This window comes from Hyperolius riggenbachi, chromosome 2 (assembly GCF_040937935.1).
Source record: "Hyperolius riggenbachi isolate aHypRig1 chromosome 2, aHypRig1.pri, whole genome shotgun sequence".
Taxonomy (NCBI): Eukaryota; Metazoa; Chordata; class Amphibia; order Anura; family Hyperoliidae; genus Hyperolius; species Hyperolius riggenbachi.
In genome coordinates, this window is record NC_090647.1 from 47,987,332 (window position 1) to 48,007,224 (window position 19,893).

Below are 19,893 nucleotides of genomic sequence, written 5' to 3' on the forward strand. Positions count from 1 at the left end.
AAGCTTCCGATGACATGTGCGGGAGCGAGCAGGCTTGCGGCCACGCAGCCGAAGTAGGATGGTATGCCGCACTAGACCAGTGGCGGAGAACGACAGATCGGAGGAGGATGGCGTGGGACATTACTGCTACAGAGAGCTGATAGAAGTCCCAGGTAAGTGTCTGTTTTTATCTTCTACAGAACCCCTTTAAGGTCTACTTTAACCACTCTGGGACCATCTAATGCAGGATGGCGGCCGCGGAGCAGCTCTCTTGTTCCTCAGCCGGCATGGCCTGATCTCGCGAGGAGCGAGACTTGCAGGGAATGCACGCTCGCTCGAGCACGCGTTCCCTGCAGTAAATAAAGGGCTGTCGCGATCAGCTTTTTTTTATTCCGCGTGTACAGTGCTGCGATCTAGCGCCCAGCCCTGTCACTTCACTGTTGCTCACAATCTAATCCCTATCATAGGCTGATGCCTATGTATGTGTAGTGTATTTATTGCAGTCTAGGGCTAATTTAGGGGGAGAATAAAAATGGTGTTAAAAAAAAAAAAATTCTTAAAAAAAAAACCCTAAAGATCACAGCAGCAATCGGAGACCACCAAGAGAAAGCTCTATTAGTGGAAAAAAAGGAGGTAAAATTAATTAGGGTGTTAAGTTGTAGGACCGAGCGGTGATCCATTGAAGCTGTGAAGTGCTGAATTGTAAAATATTGGCCTAGTCCTCAAGTGGTTAATAATATTCTTAGGCACCATTTTTTATTCATTCAACAGTGGCAATCTTTCTTGATCGTTTTGGGTAATGTTTTAACCTCTGTAATAGTTTATACGGCACCAACTTCTAGCATGCTGTGTAAAGTTGTATCTGATCATATACATGGTTACCACAACAAACGTCAATTGTAGTTCTAACAAAACCTACAGTTGCAGCAAACCGTAGGCGAGAGATTTTTGAATTTTCTAACTCACAATCTAGAAGTGTAGGGGAGAATAGAATGATTTAAAGTAGTGGGGCAACTGTATATCCGATGACCGCAAGTTCCATTTTATTCATCTCCCTAGAGCAAGGTAAATGGGGAATGATGAACTTTGGGGGGGGGGGGGGGGGGGGAGAGGCAGGCATCTTGGGGCAGCTAATCAATAATGCAACGTTGTGTAATCTTGCTAGATCTGCTCTAGAGTGCAGTTAGATTGCATTATTTGGTGTCTCTATCATATTTAGCCAGTCAGCTGATCTCCCCCCTGCCCTGAGAAAGAGATTAACCGCTTCCCTACTGAGGGGTTTTTTCCCCTTGTGTACCAGAGTAATTTTCACCTTTCAGCGCTCCTTCCATTCATTCGCCTATAACTTTATTACTACTTATTACAACAAAACAATTTAGATCTTGGTTTTTTTCGCCACCAATTAGGCTAAGAATTATTTTATTCTAAATACATTTTTTTCTTTTTCCCGTTAAATTGCATTTTTTCCCGGCCATTATAGTTTTAATGTTTTGTACATGCTACCGTAATTAAAACCCACATCTTTTATTTGCCCATTTGTCCCGGTTATTGCAATGTTTAAAATATTTCCCTAGTACAATGTATGGCGCCTATATTTTATTTGGAAATAAAGGTGTTTTTGTTTTTTTTGTCCATCACTAATTACTGTTATTTTTTTAATATGTATGGGCTTGCAATATACCCTCTTGATATGCAGTACATATTAAAAATGTTCAGTCCCTAAGGTAACTTCAATTGTCAATTTTTTTTTATTTATTTTTTTGCATAAAAAGTGTGTGTGGCGCTGTGTGTGTGTGGCTGTGTGTGTGTGGCTGTGTGTGTGTGTTTTAAAGGAGTTAATTTTAAATGTAAGCGTGTATTTTTACGATTTGTGTACTGTTTGGCCACAAGATGTCCTTTCGCATTATTTCCTGTTAGCAAACTAGAAGTACGCGAACAGTAAGTAATGCGTGGACGTGTTACTTCATAAAGTTGCAATGATTGTGGCATCTCATTGACTTAGATTAATGATTGGGAACTGTGGTCCCATTCATTCATCTCCCCTCTAAGGATCGGCGGCAAGAACGTCTGCAAGAGTGAGTGGCAGCCGTCGGATTGAACTGACGATTATCTGCGTCCCTGGGCAGGAACTGAGTCCTGCAGGACATAGATAATCCGCCACACACCACATTAGTGGTTAAGGTGGACTGGCAGCAACAAAACTTTATACATTCGGAACCAGGAACTTGTACAGGAAGACCTGGTTTCAGAAGGGAAACGTCCTCTCTGCTGTAAGATTGGCCACAGCATGATAACCTTCATGGACAAAAAAAAATCTTCATTACAATTTAATATGACAGTTCACCATATGCCTCTCACTTCATGTTCCCTTGAAGCATACAACATATTTATTTTATGTTTTATTTACAGGCAACTTCACAATGCCGTAGATGACGAAAATGAATTTAAATATAAAAGTGGACAATGGTTTTATGACGCAAAGTCCAGACGTCACAGAGATAAAGTCCATGGAGCTGATCTCGTCAGAGCGTCCATTAGGAAACGGAAGAAGCCGCAGACACTAGGTACAACATTACAAAATGCTACCGTCGCCTGTGCATTCATTTTGGTGGTTTTAGTTTTTGTGTTTTTTTAGTTTGTTTTCCCCTGATGCTTGCTTGTATGCTTTGCATGGGCGGTGATGGTGCAAACGTGCGCACAGATTTAGAATGTCCCTTGCGGTCTGATGTGAAGCTCCGCCTCCCTGTTGTAGAATCTAGTTTTTATAGAAACTTAAGCCTGCAGTTAGGGCCCTTTTCCACTAGCAATCAGTTGCTAAATGCTAGCGATTGCGCCTTGTCACTTTTTTTTTTTTTTTTAACGCGATCACAATTTTGCATATTCAACGCACTTGCATTGAAAAATCACTGTAAAAATCGCTCTTTTGTAAAAATGGAATTGTGGTAGTGGAAAATGCCCAACGCGATTCCTATGTAAAAGTGGCAGCCTTAGCGATTCAAAAATCGATAGCGATTTTGCGATTCGGCATCGCATTCGCTGTAAGTGGCTTTTTGCAGATCGATAGCGATTATTTATTTATTTTTATTGCTAAGGTTGCTACTTTATCATAGGAATCATGAAAAGTGTTTTCCACTCTAGTGATTCGATTCGCAAATCGCAATTGCTTTCTGTAGAGATTTTAAGAGTAATAATGCAAAGTGAATGAAAAATCGCAATCTCATAGCAAAAAAAAATAAATAAAAAATTGCAGTCGCTGGTGTTTGTGGTTTGCGATTGTTAGTGGAAAAGAGCCTTTTAGACTTTATAGAACGGTAAAAAAAAGTGAGATATGAGATAACACAGAATGGAACAGGAACCATAAGAACACAATTATGTAGGACTGTAGAGTAACAGGTATTGCTGTAGTGCCACCTACTGTTCACTTTAGTACATTTCCTCCAGCGTAAGTTCGGTAAGCATCACCATTTACATTTCTGTAATCCCTAGGCTTGTTATACATTATTATGCTAATTTTCAGCTTTCTTTGAAGTAATGCCCTCCTTTTTAAAGTAAAATGTTTCATTGTATTTGGGGTTAATAAACCCTGGCTGTATTTTGACAGGTTTAGAAAAGTACCAGCCATATTATGGTATGGTGAGAAGATGGAAATTTAAAAATGGTATTGGTAAAATAAAATTTCTTTATCTCCATCCATCCATTAATAAAAACTATCAGAGGGCTGGTGCACACCGAGCGGCTTTATCAGCGTTTCTGCAGCCACTTGCGGCTGCGGATCCGCTTGGTCAATGTATCTCAATGGGGTGGTTCACACCAGAGCGGGAGGCGTTTTGCAGAAACGAATCCTCCCGGGGTGAGGCATTTTTTGGATTGCGGATGCGTTTCTGCCTCAATGTTAAGTATAGGAAAAACGCAAACCGCTCTGAAAAACGACTGTTCAGAGCGGTTTGCCAGGCGGTTTTGTTACAGTAAAGCTGTTACTGAACAGCTTTTGTAACAATATATGAAATCTACTACACCAAAACCGCTACACAAAACCGCAAAACGCTAGCTGAATCGCTACAGAAAAATAAGAAAAAGCGTTTCAAAATCTGCTAGCATTTTGCGGATCTGCTCGCGGGTTTTGGTGTGCACCAGGCCATAGAAAATTGTCCTTCTTTCAAGTACACCTGAACTTCGAGAGATCTGGAGGCTGCCATATTTATTTCCTTTTAAACAATGCCAGTTGCCTGGCAATCCTGCTGATCTTTGGCTGCAGTAGGCCCATACCTACCTCTCGATTATTTTTGTGATTCTTCTGACGACCGGTGTTTTTGCGCTTGAATCACACACAGTCGCATGTGTGTGCGCACCTTTAGGCTGAAAGTAAGAGAGGGAGAAGATCAGCAGGACAGCTGGGCAATGTATATTGTTAAAAGGAAATGTCAGCCTCCATATCTCACTTCAGGTGTCCTTTAAGAAAGAATCCCCATCGCCTAAATAACGTTTAATCACACTACTACCTAAAACTCTGCAGTACAGGGGCTGAATAATAATCTACCAGCAAAGCACAGATTTCCAAATGACACAATCAACACATTATTCAATCCCTGTGAAATGGTAATGCTGTCCTATTCAGTGGTAGTGTGCAAAGAAATAAATGGCTAATAACACACAGCTCTGTGCAAGCTGTAAAGTATATAATTGGTGTAAATAACATAGTGACGTGATTCTGAACTTTGCAAAGTGCTGTGGGAGGTGTCCATTATATATAAAAACCTAATACTAAAAATAGCCAATACAGAGCAGATTCAGCATTGCTCGAATTGTTTAGAGTCTTATGCATCAGCTATTAATCCAGCTCGGCTATTACTATAGCAGGATACATTGGAGGATTGCTGAGTAAGATCAGCAATCCAAAAGTTGCTGAATGACACTGTAGTCCATTCTATTAGCATGAATTCACGTTTTATACATCTTTTACAGGAATTGAATAATTTGTTGATCTAGTCACTACAAATTCAGTGTGCACTTAGTTGATCATTCCAAGTACTGAAGACAATTGGAGAGTTCGTAGGGTTAGACACCAGTGAGGGGGTCCTTGGGGTTGGGCACCACCTGGAGGTTCCTTGGGGTTGGGCACCACCTGGAGGTTCCTTGGGGTTGGGCACCACCTGGAGGGTCCTTGGGGTTGGGCACCACCTGGAGGGTCCTTGGGGTTGGGCACCACCTGGAGGGAGGGTCCTTGGGGAGGGCTGTTGAGAATAGGTTTAGGTTGCAGCATAGTAAAATATCTGTAAATATTACTAATATTGTACTATGGAAATGAAGTAGTAGAATATGGGTAACAATATTCTACTAGTGGCTCTCAGACGCCCTTTTTACCACGCTCCTTTATTACATGTATGCGTTGGTAGGTTAGTGCTAATATGTTCTTCACTTGTAAACCTGTCTCGCCATCTTCAGTTCAGCAGGACGAGGCCTTCTCTTACTGAATCCCTCCATCCTCTTTGTGAAGGAACTCCGGGCCACAAAAAGTAGTCGACTCTCGCCTCTAAACTTCTATTAGTGATTTGTGGATGTCATTCTCGATCATTTCCCTAACGTGCATTATACAATGATTAGGAAAGTGGGTTGAGTTTGTCTAATCAAAGCCTCTAGCTGCTGGTGAATTCATCAGCTCTTTGATCAGCTGTCTGCTTGCTTTGATTGGCTCAAGTTCTTTCCATCATAAAATCTGCATGTTAGAACAACTGTTTAATTTTTTACCACGGAGATGAAAGGCAGTATGACTCCTGAAAGGAGAACATTACTGGGGGTGGTAAACGCGATGTCAAGAAATTGAAGTTTATGCAGCTGGAAAATTAGCCAATCAAATCTCACAGCATTTTCTTGGTCTGTTTTCAAGCTGTATAAATTACCATAAAAATGTACATCAACTCAGAATTCTTTGAAACCCGTTGACCATCCCTAAAGCTGACAAGTGGAGGTTTTTAGAAGTCGGATCCTCACATCGGCTCTTTAGAGAAATAGTCTGCACGGCAGCTTGGAATGTGGAATGGCTCCTGCCGTAGAAAGTAGATGCTTTTTCCCCTCCCCCATCAGATGGTCTGTGGAGAAACCGAGATTAACGGAATCTTTTTGTGTTTTAGCCGAGCTAAGTGAGAGCAATAAGGACTATTCAAAGCGACGCTGGGTAAACAGTGTCAACCAAGACATTTTTATTCCTCCAGAGTTGAGTGGTGTCATTATGGAAGCACCCGATGAAGCGGAAGAAGACATAGCATTAAAAAAAGAGGCGGGCACTGAGAGGTGAGCTGTTTTTTATTTAATTTTTGTTTTCTTATTTCAAGACAAATAGGAGGAAAATGCAGTTTAGCCTATTTTAAAGAAAATTCAACTTTTGTCTATTTCAACTATATCTGATCTTTACTTTGTCTCTGTTCCGGTTTCAAATCTGTGTAAACTTCCTGCTTGTAGAGTGTCAGCAAGACCACAGGCAGGACATGGGGATATTTCAGGAAAGTGGGAAGGTGCCTAAAAAATTCTTGGGTGCTGGGCAATGGCGATCTTCACTAAGGGCTCGTTTCCACTATAGCGAATCCGCATGCGTTGTCCGCATGCGGATTCGCACAGCGAATACAAGTGGATGGGCCTGTTTCCACTTGTGCGTTGTGTGGAGCATTTTTGTGTGCGGGGAAAATCTGCACGGCAGAGCCGTCAGAATTAGCTCCCCGCACACCGCTAAGCGAATCGCGTACAATGTATCTAATAGGGAAATCGCATGCGGTTTTGGCATGTTTTTCCCCGCGATTTCGCATGCGATTTCGCATAGGAGGTAATGTTCATTTACACAGGCAGTGACATGGTTAAAATCGCCCACCTACTACCCTATGCGAAGCCGCTTGCGAAATCGCGGGAAAAAACTCATGCAAAATCGCACCCGCATGCGATTTCGTCTGCTGTGATTTCCCGGCGATACCGCACAAGTGGAAATGCAGCCTAAACCATCTCTGAACACTTCCTGAGCCAAAATTTACCCCCAGCACTCTGCTATTCTATTGCTGATGAGCACCCATAGCCCATCAGGCACCTGCTGTAGCAGAATCCCAGAACCCAAACTAACCCCAGACTCTCTGCTATACTATAGCCAAGAGCCCAGTCCAAATCGCCAAAACGCCACAACTAGATCAACCATTGGGGATAAAAGCGCTGCTCAAGACTTCTCTCCCCCTTAAACCACCCCCCCCAACCTGGATTACTGCTAATTGTGCAAATTACACATGCATGCCCGCATATTGCATTGTGGCCTATGCAAAAAAATGTTATCTGTTCTGGAGAAAAAAGTTAGTTTGTTGATAATCAGGCTTCAAGTTCAACAACAAAAAAAAAAATTGTAACACATCCAAGGTTTAGGTGCCCTTTCAGACTGTTTAGTGCTGTTGGAAGACGAGTAGCAGGCTTTGTACTAGTTGGAGTAACCTGATTACTATTATAAGGTGCTCTCTTAACAAGCACACCAGTTAATATTGTTTCACTATGCACATAAATGAAACTATTTTATGGGAATCCAATATACGGCCGATTCGATCAGTGATCGAATCGGCTGTGAAATCGCCGTGCACACCGCTGACAGAACGATCAATTTCCGTCCGAAATCTATTGTTCCCGTCGAACCGTCCGTCCGGAAGAATTTTCTCGATCGCTGGCGGGAGTGCGTCGATAGCGGCGTTTGAATGCCTGACGACCGACGCAATACAGCGGGTATACATTACCTGTTCCGGCCGGCGCTGGTCCCCGCTGTCTTCTTTCCGTGCTGCAGCTACATAGAACTGCCTGTCCTGGCAGGAAGTTTAAACAGTAGAGGGCCCTCTACTGTTTAAACTTCCCCTGGACAGGAAGTTCAGCAGCTGCAGGAACGGTCTGGAGCCTGGAGCGCAGAAGAAGACATTGGGGACCAGGGGACTCGCGCCGGCCGGAACAGGTAATGTATGGGGGGGGGGGGGGCGGCAGCTCCACAGATTGTGATCGGTTTCAGGCTGAAATCTATTCACAATCTGTTTGCAGTAAAGGTGGCCATACGATCCCTCTCTGATCAGATTCGATCAGAGAGGCATCGATCTGTTGGTCGAATCTGATGGCAAATCGACCAGTGTATGGCCACCTTAAGGGTTTTCGGTTAGGGTATTTTCTGTATAGTACTGGTAGAGACTGGTCATTATCTCTGGTGCAATGTCTTCTGGTTATCTCCTGCTGAGTAGAACAATGCCTAATTGCTCGGCAGATAATGGCTAGATAGCTAATTTCCAACATGTTGGAAATTATCTATCTGGCTGCTGGGCATACATGGTTCATTCATTGTTTCCACTCGATTCTCTGCTCGATCGATTTTGCCGCTCAATTTGCTTATCTTCTGTTTGTTTTTCTTATCTTTTTTTCCATTCACTTCAATGACCAATTGAGCGGCAAAATAATCAAACGGCAGTCGGATATGTCGGAGATTATCTAAAGAACCATCTAGCTGCTGCAAAAACGGACAGTGTATTCCCAGCATTACAGAAAATTGTGTGGTGTGTACCTACCATAAAGTCAGATGATGATCAGGCTGCAGGTTGGTCCATGTGTACTTAGCTTTAGGGTTATCAATCTGAACTGATCATTTTGATATCGAATCCTACTACAACATGCAGTTTAAGGGGCTTTAAAATAAACTCGTGCAGTGCTGTGGAGTTGGAGTCGGGGCAATTTTGGGTACCCAGAGTCTGAGTCGGTGGTTTCATAAATTGAGTCGAGAGTCGGAAGATTTTTGTACCAAATACACACTGGTAAGTATTAGACTGAGTCAGAGTCGAGGAGTCTGAGCCATTTTCAGTAGCTGAAGTTGGAGTCGGTAATTTCACAAACGGAGTTGGAGTCTAATGATTTTTGTACCGACTCCACAGCCCTGTACGTGTTTGTGTGTGTGTGTGAGAGAGAGATCACTTTTTGGTAAGGAGTTTCATGAATATACAGTGCTGGACTTCTTTCTTAGAAAACCCAGCCCACTAAAGGAGCCCCATAAACTGGTCGATTTCAGCCATCGATCAATTCTATGTAATCGATCAAATATCAATTCTATCAAATCGATCGATTTGCATCCGATTTCGATCTATTTGATCTGTCTGGCAGGATGGAAGATCTAGGTTGATCTGTTGCTGGCAGCACATCGATGGCCTATAGAGTTACATTGGATCTAATGATGCAGTAATGCCTTTATGCTGGGAATACACCATGATTTTTTTTTTCCAGCAGATAGATGGTTCGATAGAGAATTTCCAACGTGTCCGATCTTATTTTCAATCGTTTTTGTGATCGATTTCTCATAGAAGTGAATGGAAATCGATTGGAAAATCGATCGAAAATAAGATCGGACCGTAAATCGACTCAAAAATCTCATCATGTATTCCCAGCATTCGAGCGATTTTCAATCATTTCATTCTGAAATCTATTGGAAATCTGTTCCTAGTGTGTGGCACACATCAGATAGATTCCCGTCAGATTCAACCAGACGGGCATTTGACAGAAATCTATCTGATGGTCGAATCTGCTGCAAATCTCTAAGTGTATAGCCACCTTTTAGCAACAGTGACCTAGCTACTACCTACTGGCCCCAGTGTGAGTTTTTTACATTGGGCCGCCTAAAGTAATTTATACATACATTGAGACCCAGCACCGGCCAAGGAAGCTACAGAATCAAGTGGGGGGAGGGGAGCAGTTTATTAGGGCCCTAAGTGATTATCACTATTCTAATCACATACAGAGGTGATCCATCATCAGCATAGCATCAAAGTAGAGATAATACAGCGGTTGAAGGAAGGTCTCTGTTGGGCCCTTTTAGTTTAGAGGCCCCAGTGCAGCAGAAACCCCTGTGTTTACTATTGCTGCTCAACTGTTTTGCAGTGCAAAAGCCATACCGGGGCAGTCTGTGGTGCGTTTGCAGAAGTATATTTTAAAACCCGCAATGTTTGTGTGCATGTAAAACCATTCTGGTTTCTCCTTCAGTTCTAACAAGGTGAACGACACTACTTCTCCTGAGAAAGGACCAGACACCTTGAAGAATGGAGCAGTGCCCTCTTCCAAGGTAATTGCTTTGTAACTGCAGATTAACTGCTCCGACTGTGCTTAAAGGACAGCTGCAGCGAGAATATGGAGGCTGCCATATGTATTTCCTTTTAAGCAATACCAGTTGCCTGGCTGTCCTGCTGATCCTCTGTCTCTAATACTTCTAGCCATAGACTCTGAACAAGCATGCAGATCAGATGTTTCTGACATTGTCAGATCTGACCAGATTATCTGGCTGCAGTGGTGTCTGAATCACACCAGAAACAAGCATGCAGATCTGGTCAGATCTGACAATGTCAGAGCACCTGATCGGCATGCTTGTTCAGGGTCTATGGCTAAAAGTATTAGAGGCAGAGGATCAGCAGGATAGCCAGGCAACTAGTATTGCCTAACGAGGCGCTCCAGTGAAAATAATAAAGTACTTCAGTTTTACAATAATTATGTATAAATGATTTAGTCAGTGTTTGCCCATTGTAAAAGCTTTCCTCTCCATGATTTAAATTCTGACATTTATCACATGGTGACATTTTTACTGCTGGCAGGTGATGTCAGTGAAAGGTGATGCTGCTTGCTTTTTTGGCAATTGAAAACAGCTGTAAACAGTAAAACCGCTGTTATTTCCCACAGTGCAATGGGGTTCACAGACTGGAAACTGTCAGGACCATGGTCCTGACATCACACTGTGGGAGGGGTTTCACTACAATATCAGCCATACAGAGCCCCCTGATGGTCCGTTTGAGAAAAGGAATAGATTTCTCATGTAAAAGGGGGTATCCGCTACTGATTGGGATGAAGTTCAATTCTTGGTCACTGTTTCTCTTTAAAAGGAAATAAATATGACACCCTCCATATACTTCTCACTTGAGTCGTCCTGTAAGAAGCTGCTGGATCAATCACTTATCGCTGCTCCACTGGTTTTATGTAATTGGAAGGCCAGCAGATGATCTCTCCTCCAGGGTTCTTTGCCCGATAAGTCAAAGATGGTAGATGGAGGCCCTGTGTAATATATAGCATGTGGGCGGAGCTCTAAACATGTCAGAGCTCACTGCAAACAAAAAACGATCACATATACATACGAATGAAATTTCACCATGTGCAAACTGGCAGTAATTTTTTTTTTTTTTTACTTTTTTCTTCCTGTCCTTTTAGCAAAGACTGAACCCGTTCAATACTGAAGGCTTGAAAGACGAGACAGACTACAAGAATGAACCCCCGAGTCTGACTCCTGAAATTGAAGCCACCAAACCTCCAAAATCTAAATCTGGTAAGAAAACGTTATATACTGTACATCTGCTGAGTGAGCTCTGCTTTTGATCTGCTGCACTGCAACTACTCAGCGTACTCAGGTTATGCTTAAATGCGGGGTTTTTTGTTTTTGTTTTTTTATTTAATAATTTGCTTGTCATTTATGGCTGCACTCTACGGATATGACTGTTGTCAGCACAGAGCAGACTTCTGAGGTTGCACAGTTCTCTCTGCTGCTTCCTGCATGCCAGCCTCGGAGTACTTCCACTTACGCTAGTGTTTTAAATTTGTCTCGCACAGCAGCCGATCGGATTCAGACTTGCACTTGAGACAGCAACTGTAGACTAATTTCCAGACTGGTTTCTTATAGGTGGGTGGCCAGACAATAGGCTACCGGGATTAAGTAGCCGGGTTACCCAAATACCAGAATTTGTCCCCGGGTGCATAAATCGGTCCCATGTCAGTATATTGGTCCCCTAGGTAGTGAGATGTCCCCCAGTAAAGTAGCCCTCTCCCCCAGTATAGGTGGTGACTGGTGTCCCCCCAGTATGATTAGCCCCCCAGTATAGTTCGAGAGGTGTCTCCCAGTATAAGTAGCACCTTAGTGTAGGTGGTGAGGTGTCTCCTTCACCCCCCCCCCATATAAGCCCACCCAGTATAGGTGGTAAGAGGTGTCTTCCCCCCCCCCCCCCCCCCCCCTTCACAATAAAGGTAATGAGGTGTCCTCCAAGTATCCGGTAGGTACTGAGACCTCCCTCAGTATGGCAGTGCAGGATGAGGTGGCACCCATGGTATGAGCCATCTATATACGCCACTTGGCTTTGCCACCCTTGGGTAGTGCCTGTTAAGGCTGAGCAGGATTTGCCGATGCCCCAATAACACCAGCTCATCACGGTAACCAGATGGGGTGAGCTGTGGATGGTTCCATATTACTCCCAGTACTTTGGACTGAGGTCAACCGCTTGGTTTTGCTTTAGTTTTTTAGCACACAGTTCATTACTTTAACAAATGTACCCTGTGGGAACGTGGGGAGACGGCTATAAAAACTTTGACAAAACACTTGCTTCCTCATACTACTAAAAGAATTTGCTGCCGCCTTGCACTTTTTTTTTTTTTTTTTGTCACTCCCAGGAATTGGAGGAATTGGAGCGAAAAGGGCAAAAAATAAATCAATATGTTGCAAAGTGTGAATTTTAAAAATGATAGAGAGATCAAGAAATGATTGAGTCACCATGTAATTTGTTCATATTGTTTTGATCCACATGCCATCAACTTTACTACTGGCAGACATGAAAACTAGAGAGCACCAACTGCCATTATCTATAACCACACTTTTTTTTTTTTTATTTGAGCTCCCCCCACTTTAGAACCCTCTGCATGGCCCAACACCAGGTCTGCATGCAATCGCTTGCCCAAAATTATGACATATGGTTTCAGTTGAGCACATATGTACATAGATTTAAGTAAGAAGTGGACCTGTCTGAGATCACACCTCACACAAATCAATGGGCTACATGTCTGCATTACAAAGTCACACGATTATTTTGTTGTCAAATAATCCGTTAAGTGTATTAAAGTATTGCTTTATTTTTAAGTGTAAAAAATCAGCTTTGCTTCGTGGTTCAAAGTCTCTTGCATTTTGTGCTTTTAATATGTTAACAGTGTAGTCACTTGATTGACTGTATTTGCAGCCTGCTTTTATACCGGAGACTTATTACGATATGCATGGTAATAATACAACTACTGAGGACGGATTTTATCATTCAAAATTAAATCCACCTGAACTACTCGCATCACTTTGTTCTGCGATCTTCATCTTACTAAAGAGACTAACCTGCTGAATGGCACACTGGGCCTTATGCTATTACTTAACACTGGCGATTCCTAAAACCAGTCACCTGATCCAATTGCACTTGGCACCTGGTCGGGTGTTAAACTCACTTGGGTGAATTTGTCGCCTAGAGAGTTCTTTACACCTTTACAATACAATCAGGAGCTGGCGCATGCGACGTAATACTTTATTGGTTCCATAAAAAAGCAAATGGTTAACGTTTCAGAGCCATGTAGGGCCCCTTTATCAAGGCAGAATTTGCAAACGGGCAACAATCTTTCAACCACTTTTTGCAAAGTCTCTTGTGAGAGAGGTGGGGGGCAGGCTCCTCTATACACTCGGGCTGGGGGATGTGTGTTCAGCTAACGTCCGCAAAAGCGGCTGACAGATTGTTGCCTGTTTGCAAATTCTGCCTTGATAAAGGGGCCCTACGTGGCTCCGAAACATTGGCCATTTGCTTTTTTATAGTACCAGTAAAGTATTACTTCGCATGTGCCAGCTCCTGATTGTATAGTACGTGGAGGGTGTCCTCCTTCTCACCCTACTGATGCTCTCCCTTTCAGAAATACTGGGTTTGATCCATTGAGTGCGAAGACCTTTCCTCTATTCAGTTCTTTACACCTTATCCTATTCCCCTTTTTCGTGCTACAAGCTATGCTCCCAATCACACATGCGCGTAGGGTTAGACCTGCTAAGGAACAAGACTAAAGTTCATGGCGCACATCTTCCGTCACAGTATCACATCATGTGGGAATTTCTTTTGCTAAGGAGACTCTCAGAGCTCCCCACCGGGCTACCACCACTTATTGCTACCCACCACTCCTTTGCTGCTACCACCACCACAGTCCCCGTTGTGTACCTTTAGTCCTGCTGCTACTTTCCTCCCAGCGCCGGCAGCTTGGCAAACATACTGCACCAGAACTCCGTCACTCTTTGAGCCCCAGCAAAGCATCTTTGAAGCTCCTGTCAGTGGCCCCCATTGGACCACGATCTGAAGCTGGCAATTTTGAATTGCTGGTAATCCTCATGCGATGGCCAGGGTATAAGCAGCTTCCATATTATGAGCTACTTATCACTAGGATATAGCCACTTTTTGCTGTAGGCAATCAAGCTTTATTCTGATTAAACGAGCGGAGAAGTTTTACCTAAAGTTCCCATAGGCAGGGGGTGATTGGATAGATCCACTTATTGAATATAGGTTTTTTTCATCCAGATGATAGGAGGGTCACAACACTAGGGACCATAGAGTAATGCAGTAGCTTGTTCATGCTGCAAGTTGCCATCAAAAGTCCAAGTAATATTGTACACTATTGCATAGAAAATTGAAATGCACTTTTTTTTATACACCCTCAACCCTACCCCGTAAAAAATCAATTACATAATTTAAAAAATACATAATTACCTTAGGGACTTTTTAATATGTCATGAGGGTATATTACTGTTTTTGCTTAAAGGCTTGTAATTCTTGTTATAGTGTGCAAAAAAAGTACACCTTTATTTCTAAATAAAATGTTATCGCCATAAACCATGGCCATGTACTAGTGAGAGATTTTAACATTGTATTAACTGGGACAAATGGGCAATTAAAATGTGGGTTTTATCTACAATAGCACATTTTTATTTTTAAACTATAATGGCTGAGAAATCATTTTTTTTCTTCTTCCCTGTAAAATGCATATAAAATTTAATTCTTAGCAAAAAGTTCTGCCCAAAGAACGCCTAGTTTGTCCCACAAAAGATAATATATATATATAGATCATTTCAGTGTGATAAGTAGCGATGGTTATTGGCAAATGAATGGGAGGAGCGTGATGTGAAAATTGTTCTGGTTTTGAAGGGAAAAAAAACTGTGGTTTGGAAGTGGTTAAGCAAGACAAGTCTGGGCTCATTTCCTACTAAAATGTTACACACTTTAAATGTATCAGTTTTAGAGTGTGTGTGTGGTCACCTTTGCTGTTTTTATTTGGGAGTAAACCTAAGTTCCCAAAGACAACACCATGGGGAAATCCTAAAATCATAATTTATAAAAAAAAAAAATGCATACAAACTGTGTAGATGATGTCCTGGCCCAGTTTTGACCCAGGGACCCCAGAGCTGTAAGGTGAGTCCTATCCACTGTACCAACAGCACAATGAAATTTACATACGGAGAGATTTTGGATAGTAATACAAGTCATACATTTTAATGATTTTTATTTTATATATCCTAAATTGTATGTATGATGATAGCATGTGAGATATCGCAAGCAATGTAATACCTGACATGAACAGCTGTGCTTTACGCTGTATTCACAAAGCCTTGCTCTGTCTGCATCATACAAGCTTCATGTTTTCTTCTCTCTATTTCTTCTTTAAAAAAAAAAATTGTGATCAACTTGTGCAACTGCTTCAAAAAACATAAATAAAGAAATTGCAAAAGAAATTAAGGCTGCCTCTTTAATTTTTTTTAGATCACCTCCTTCCTTTCCTCTTTCTTTTATCAATGCATTGCTGTTGAGTTATGCATGCAGCCTTTTGTTTCATTCTTGCCCTTATTTGCGTGTCTTTTTCAGACATCATGTCGTCCTTAGCTAAATATGGTGTGAGATTACCATACGCAGCAGACCTACCCAAAGGCCCTCAGGTTTCATCGAAGGCTAAAGATGATGACCATGCACAAAATCAGGCTGTGCCGCCTCCAGTACCGAAACCAAGGACTTTACGAATGAATGGTCAACAAGATGCATCCAACTCTTCTCTGAAGAGTGAGGACTCTTTCAATGGTATGCACAAACCTCGAGGGATTTTAAAACGTAGGTCAAGTTCCAGCTCCACAGATTCTGAAAGCATAAGGATAGCACAGACTCTCGAGGCAAACAAAATAGTTTTACCCGGCTCACCTATCCTTGAGGCTGGGCAGAACAACTTTTTCGATGAACAAGACTCAACCTCTGATAACTCTTCTGACAGACTAAAGCAAGTAAGATTTTCCGAGAAGGTACATCAGAGGCCTCCAACCCCAACCCCAGACGCATACAGCGTCAGAGAAATTGGTGAATATGGAATTTTGGATCCAGGTTTGTTACTCAGTGACCTAGACAGTGGATTTGATGACCACCACGGTTCAGAAGACTCTTTTCCAGGGCAATATTCAGATTCTGCTGGGGGTTACAATGATTCAACCAAGGCTCCTCAACAAAATGCAACTTCTAAAAGTCAGGGGGTTTCTTTAGCTGTGCAACCTCAATCTTTGGAGGTTGAAAGGAATCAAGTCAACTTAGAAGAAGAAAAAAGCCAAAAGAATAACAAATTGATAAAGCCGGAAACCAATAGTGACATAAGCCTAGAACTTCCAGATAGCCATTCTACTGGTAAGAGGTTCATTGAGAATGTACATGCAACACCACATTACCAGCAAACACTTGTGCGTGCATACATTGCCCAGAATGCATTCTGTGGTGGCTCAGTGCTTGACCTCTGTGAGAACCATCAGCTGTTCAATAATACTTTACATTGTTTGCATTGTCAGTCTTGATCTCAATTGCCTTTCTTGACTACACAACCTAAAAATTGTAATTGATGAAATTGATGAAGGCTATGCAACATGGTTGCAATTGTTCAGTCTTTTGAAACTTAAATTTATACTAAAATGAATTTGGCACTTTTCAGAATTTTTTTGTTTTAAGTAGTCTGCTGTTTTTTGTGCATTGTACAGGTCTGCCTGGAATAGGCGTGGCCAAGAGCAAACGCATTCAGCAGATCTTAATTGGTAGCATGCCAGACACAAGCAATCATGTGACATAGCCAAGGAAAATGAATTGTAAAATACTGAACTGTGTAATCCAACACTCAATTGTAATCTGCCTCTTGAGTCTCTGAAAATTTTATTTTCGCAATCCTTTGTTTATAATCAAGCAAATTACCTATAATGCTGTACGAAATGTTGTAATTAACATATAATGTACACTGTCATAATGATCAAGTGCTTAATTTTTATTTTTTTTTGTATTTAGTCCTTATTTAATTTTTCAAGCTTTCTATATAAGCCTTTTCTGTTCAGGATCAGACCACAGAGGTTTCAGACTCCTTTAGTTTTATTAATATGGGTGAAAAATTTAAGAAAAATATATGCTATGCAAAATTTTAAATGGGGTCAACTCGCAAATGCTTGTTTGCAGTGAGCTCTCACACCCACCCACCTCACCCTTCCTACTTTTTTATGACCATTACTTTGAAAATTGAAGTGGTTATGAGTTGTTCAGCTTTATACATTCTCCATGAGAGCATATTTAGCTGCCTAGTAAACAGATATGTTAAGCAGGGGAGGGATTGAGATTACCACCCCGCCCCCAAGGTATTGAGCTGCTGTAAGGGCAGGGTTTTGCAGGGGAGGATTTAGAAATGACCAACCCACCCCCAAAGAATTAAACTGCTATAACAAATCAGTGCAACTCCAACCTGTAAGTCATAGGTGGAATTTTTCTTTTAAACCATACAATATATATTCAAATTACCTCTTTCTACTTGCGCTGACGTTTAAGACGTGTTGTTGGTTTTTTTCCCCCCTTGTTCTGTAGGTTTGAATGCTCTGTACGCTGCCGTGCGGAAGACTCCACCGGCCACATCTCCTCAGCAAAGTCAAGGTAAAGAAATCTGTTTTTAAGTTGCTTGTGCTAAGAAGTCGATGGCAAGTTAGTGCAGGTGTTAGATTTGACTGTAGCAAATGAGCAGATTGCTGAACTAAGAATCAGAGGCCGGTTAATGGAAGTACAGAAGTTAGTGTACAAGCTGGGATCTGGCCGAGAAAAGCATTAAAGTTAATCTGGGGGAGGGGGACAAGTGGGTGTTAATGTTTTAAACAGGTCCCATTAATGGGAAATGGGGTAGAAATTAGTAGGTGACATAGCTGACTGCATATGAATGTCTCAAAATTCCGAGTCCCGCCCTTCTCCTTCCTGTCACTCAGCAGTGTAGACTTGTCCAGTGCTGAGAAAAACGGGAAGAGGTTGGTGTTAACTTAGTCTTTATTCAGTATGAGTCCAAGACACTGGGGCTCCTGGCTTACACACAATGCATCAGGGATGCCAGCATCTTTACTGTTGGCAAAGAGAATCGCTGTGAGATTGACTCCACTGCGTGTATTAAGATTGAGCTCCCAGACTGCTCTGGGACAGAAGTAGCAGAGTGAGTTTAGAAACCTTGGAAACCCTTGGAAGGCTCACGTTCAGAATTAAGACTATTGCATATGTAGCCAATTTAGATTTTGTCATTTTCTCGGTTGTTCTCACCCATAAAATCTCAATACTCAAATTTCTTTTATTTCCGTGTTATTTTGATAGTTCAGGGCAGGTGTAAATCCATTACTTTTAATTTCCGTATGTAAAGTAGGTGGCGGGATGGGGAGATGTTTGTGCGTACTTATCTGTCCAGTTTTGTGTTTTTTTTGGTTTTTTTTTGTTTGTTTGTTTTTTTGTCAATCTCTTTACGCTAAATTAAGGTGGCGGTTTGGCAAGTGTAGTTTGATTCCTATGCAATTGATGTTAATAATGGTGGTGGTTTATAAGAAAATTATGAATTTGATCCTTATGCAATAGGCATTAAACATGTTATACATACACTTGTCAGCATCTATAGTTTTAAGTCCCTAAGAAATGATATAACCATCTCTACTCCAAACCTACACAGATCTTTCATGCTTTCCAAGGCTCGGGGGTAACAGCAGCCACTACTACCCCCACCATTGCAGTGGTGGGGGCCAAGAGGAGCAGCTTCTGTCGCGAGATGCAGAGCATGGCAGCGGAAGCTTCATGCATTACCTGTCAGGGAACCTAGCGACACAACTCTTGAGTTGTGCCATACAGTGTAGCTTCTTGCAGCTCCTGTCTCATGTCATGTGACGTGCATCTCTGCATGTCATGTGACAGGCGTCAGGGAGCTACAAGTAGTTGCTGTACAGTGTGGCTGTAGAGATTATATCGCTTGCTCTTCTGACAACAGGTACTGTAAGATGCTGCCGCCACGCTCTGCTCGCTCTTGGGGGGCGCAAGTGATTTGCAGGGGGCCTGGTTGACTCAGTTTTGCTGGGGTGCCCACAGGGTTCTAGTTACATTCCTGCTAAGAGTACCAGTGTTTTGTCCCTATATTGGCATTCAGAGATTTATTCAAAAGTGTACGATAGATCACATACTGTACCTGGTCAAAATCTTGGGCATTGTACAAGTTGGTTGTAGTCTTTACAGTGTAATGCTGGGAATACACGGTTTGTACCGGTCGATTGAGCCATTTAGATGGCTCGATTGATAATTTCCGACACGTCCGATCATCCGCCCAATCGATTCCGCGCTCGATACCGCATGGGGGACAATGGAAAAAAGATGAGGAAAACGAGCAGAAGATAAGAGGCTCGCCCGCAGGGTCGGGGGGAATCAATCGGGCGGCATAATCGAGCCGCGGAAACGTACCGTGTATTCCCGGCATAACACTTCATGTGTTATTTTAATGTTTTATGATTATTTTCTGAAACCTGGTTAGCAACACTCCTTTACTTTTGTTTTCTCTGTGAGGTCCCATTCCTCAGATTTTCTGATTCCCTGACTGTAGACTGGCATCAAGTCCCACAGGCAGGAGATGAAGATATTTCTTTTTAATCTAGATGTCACTTAGTTTAAGCACAGATCTTCTTTATTTTGTAGTAGGTTGAAAACACTTGACCAATCTAGTGCCATTACAGCAATCCGTTACCAACAACTTTGTGAGAGGACACAACTCTTGGCAAGTTATTTG

The 19,893-nt window shown here is 42.2% G+C and overlaps 1 protein-coding gene across 14 annotated transcripts in view; it reads left to right on the forward strand.

Annotated features, from left to right (window-relative positions):
* SYTL2 (synaptotagmin like 2) overlaps window positions 1-19,893 on the forward strand; it is a 206,458-nt gene that overhangs the window by 120,130 nt on the left and 66,435 nt on the right. For 9 of the 14 annotated variants that reach the window (XM_068266750.1, XM_068266751.1, XM_068266749.1 and 6 more), the window contains exons 3-8: window positions 2,389-2,543; window positions 6,108-6,267; window positions 9,997-10,075; window positions 11,206-11,320; window positions 15,684-16,481; window positions 17,688-17,753. In XM_068266750.1, coding sequence (XP_068122851.1) covers window positions 2,389-2,543; window positions 6,108-6,267; window positions 9,997-10,075; window positions 11,206-11,320; window positions 15,684-16,481; window positions 17,688-17,753 — 1,373 coding nt within the window. The remainder of the gene's footprint in view (window positions 1-2,388; window positions 2,544-6,107; window positions 6,268-9,996; window positions 10,076-11,205; window positions 11,321-15,683; window positions 16,482-17,687; window positions 17,754-19,893) is intronic. The other 5 variants (XM_068266756.1, XM_068266762.1, XM_068266758.1 and 2 more) reach the window with 3 other exon arrangements.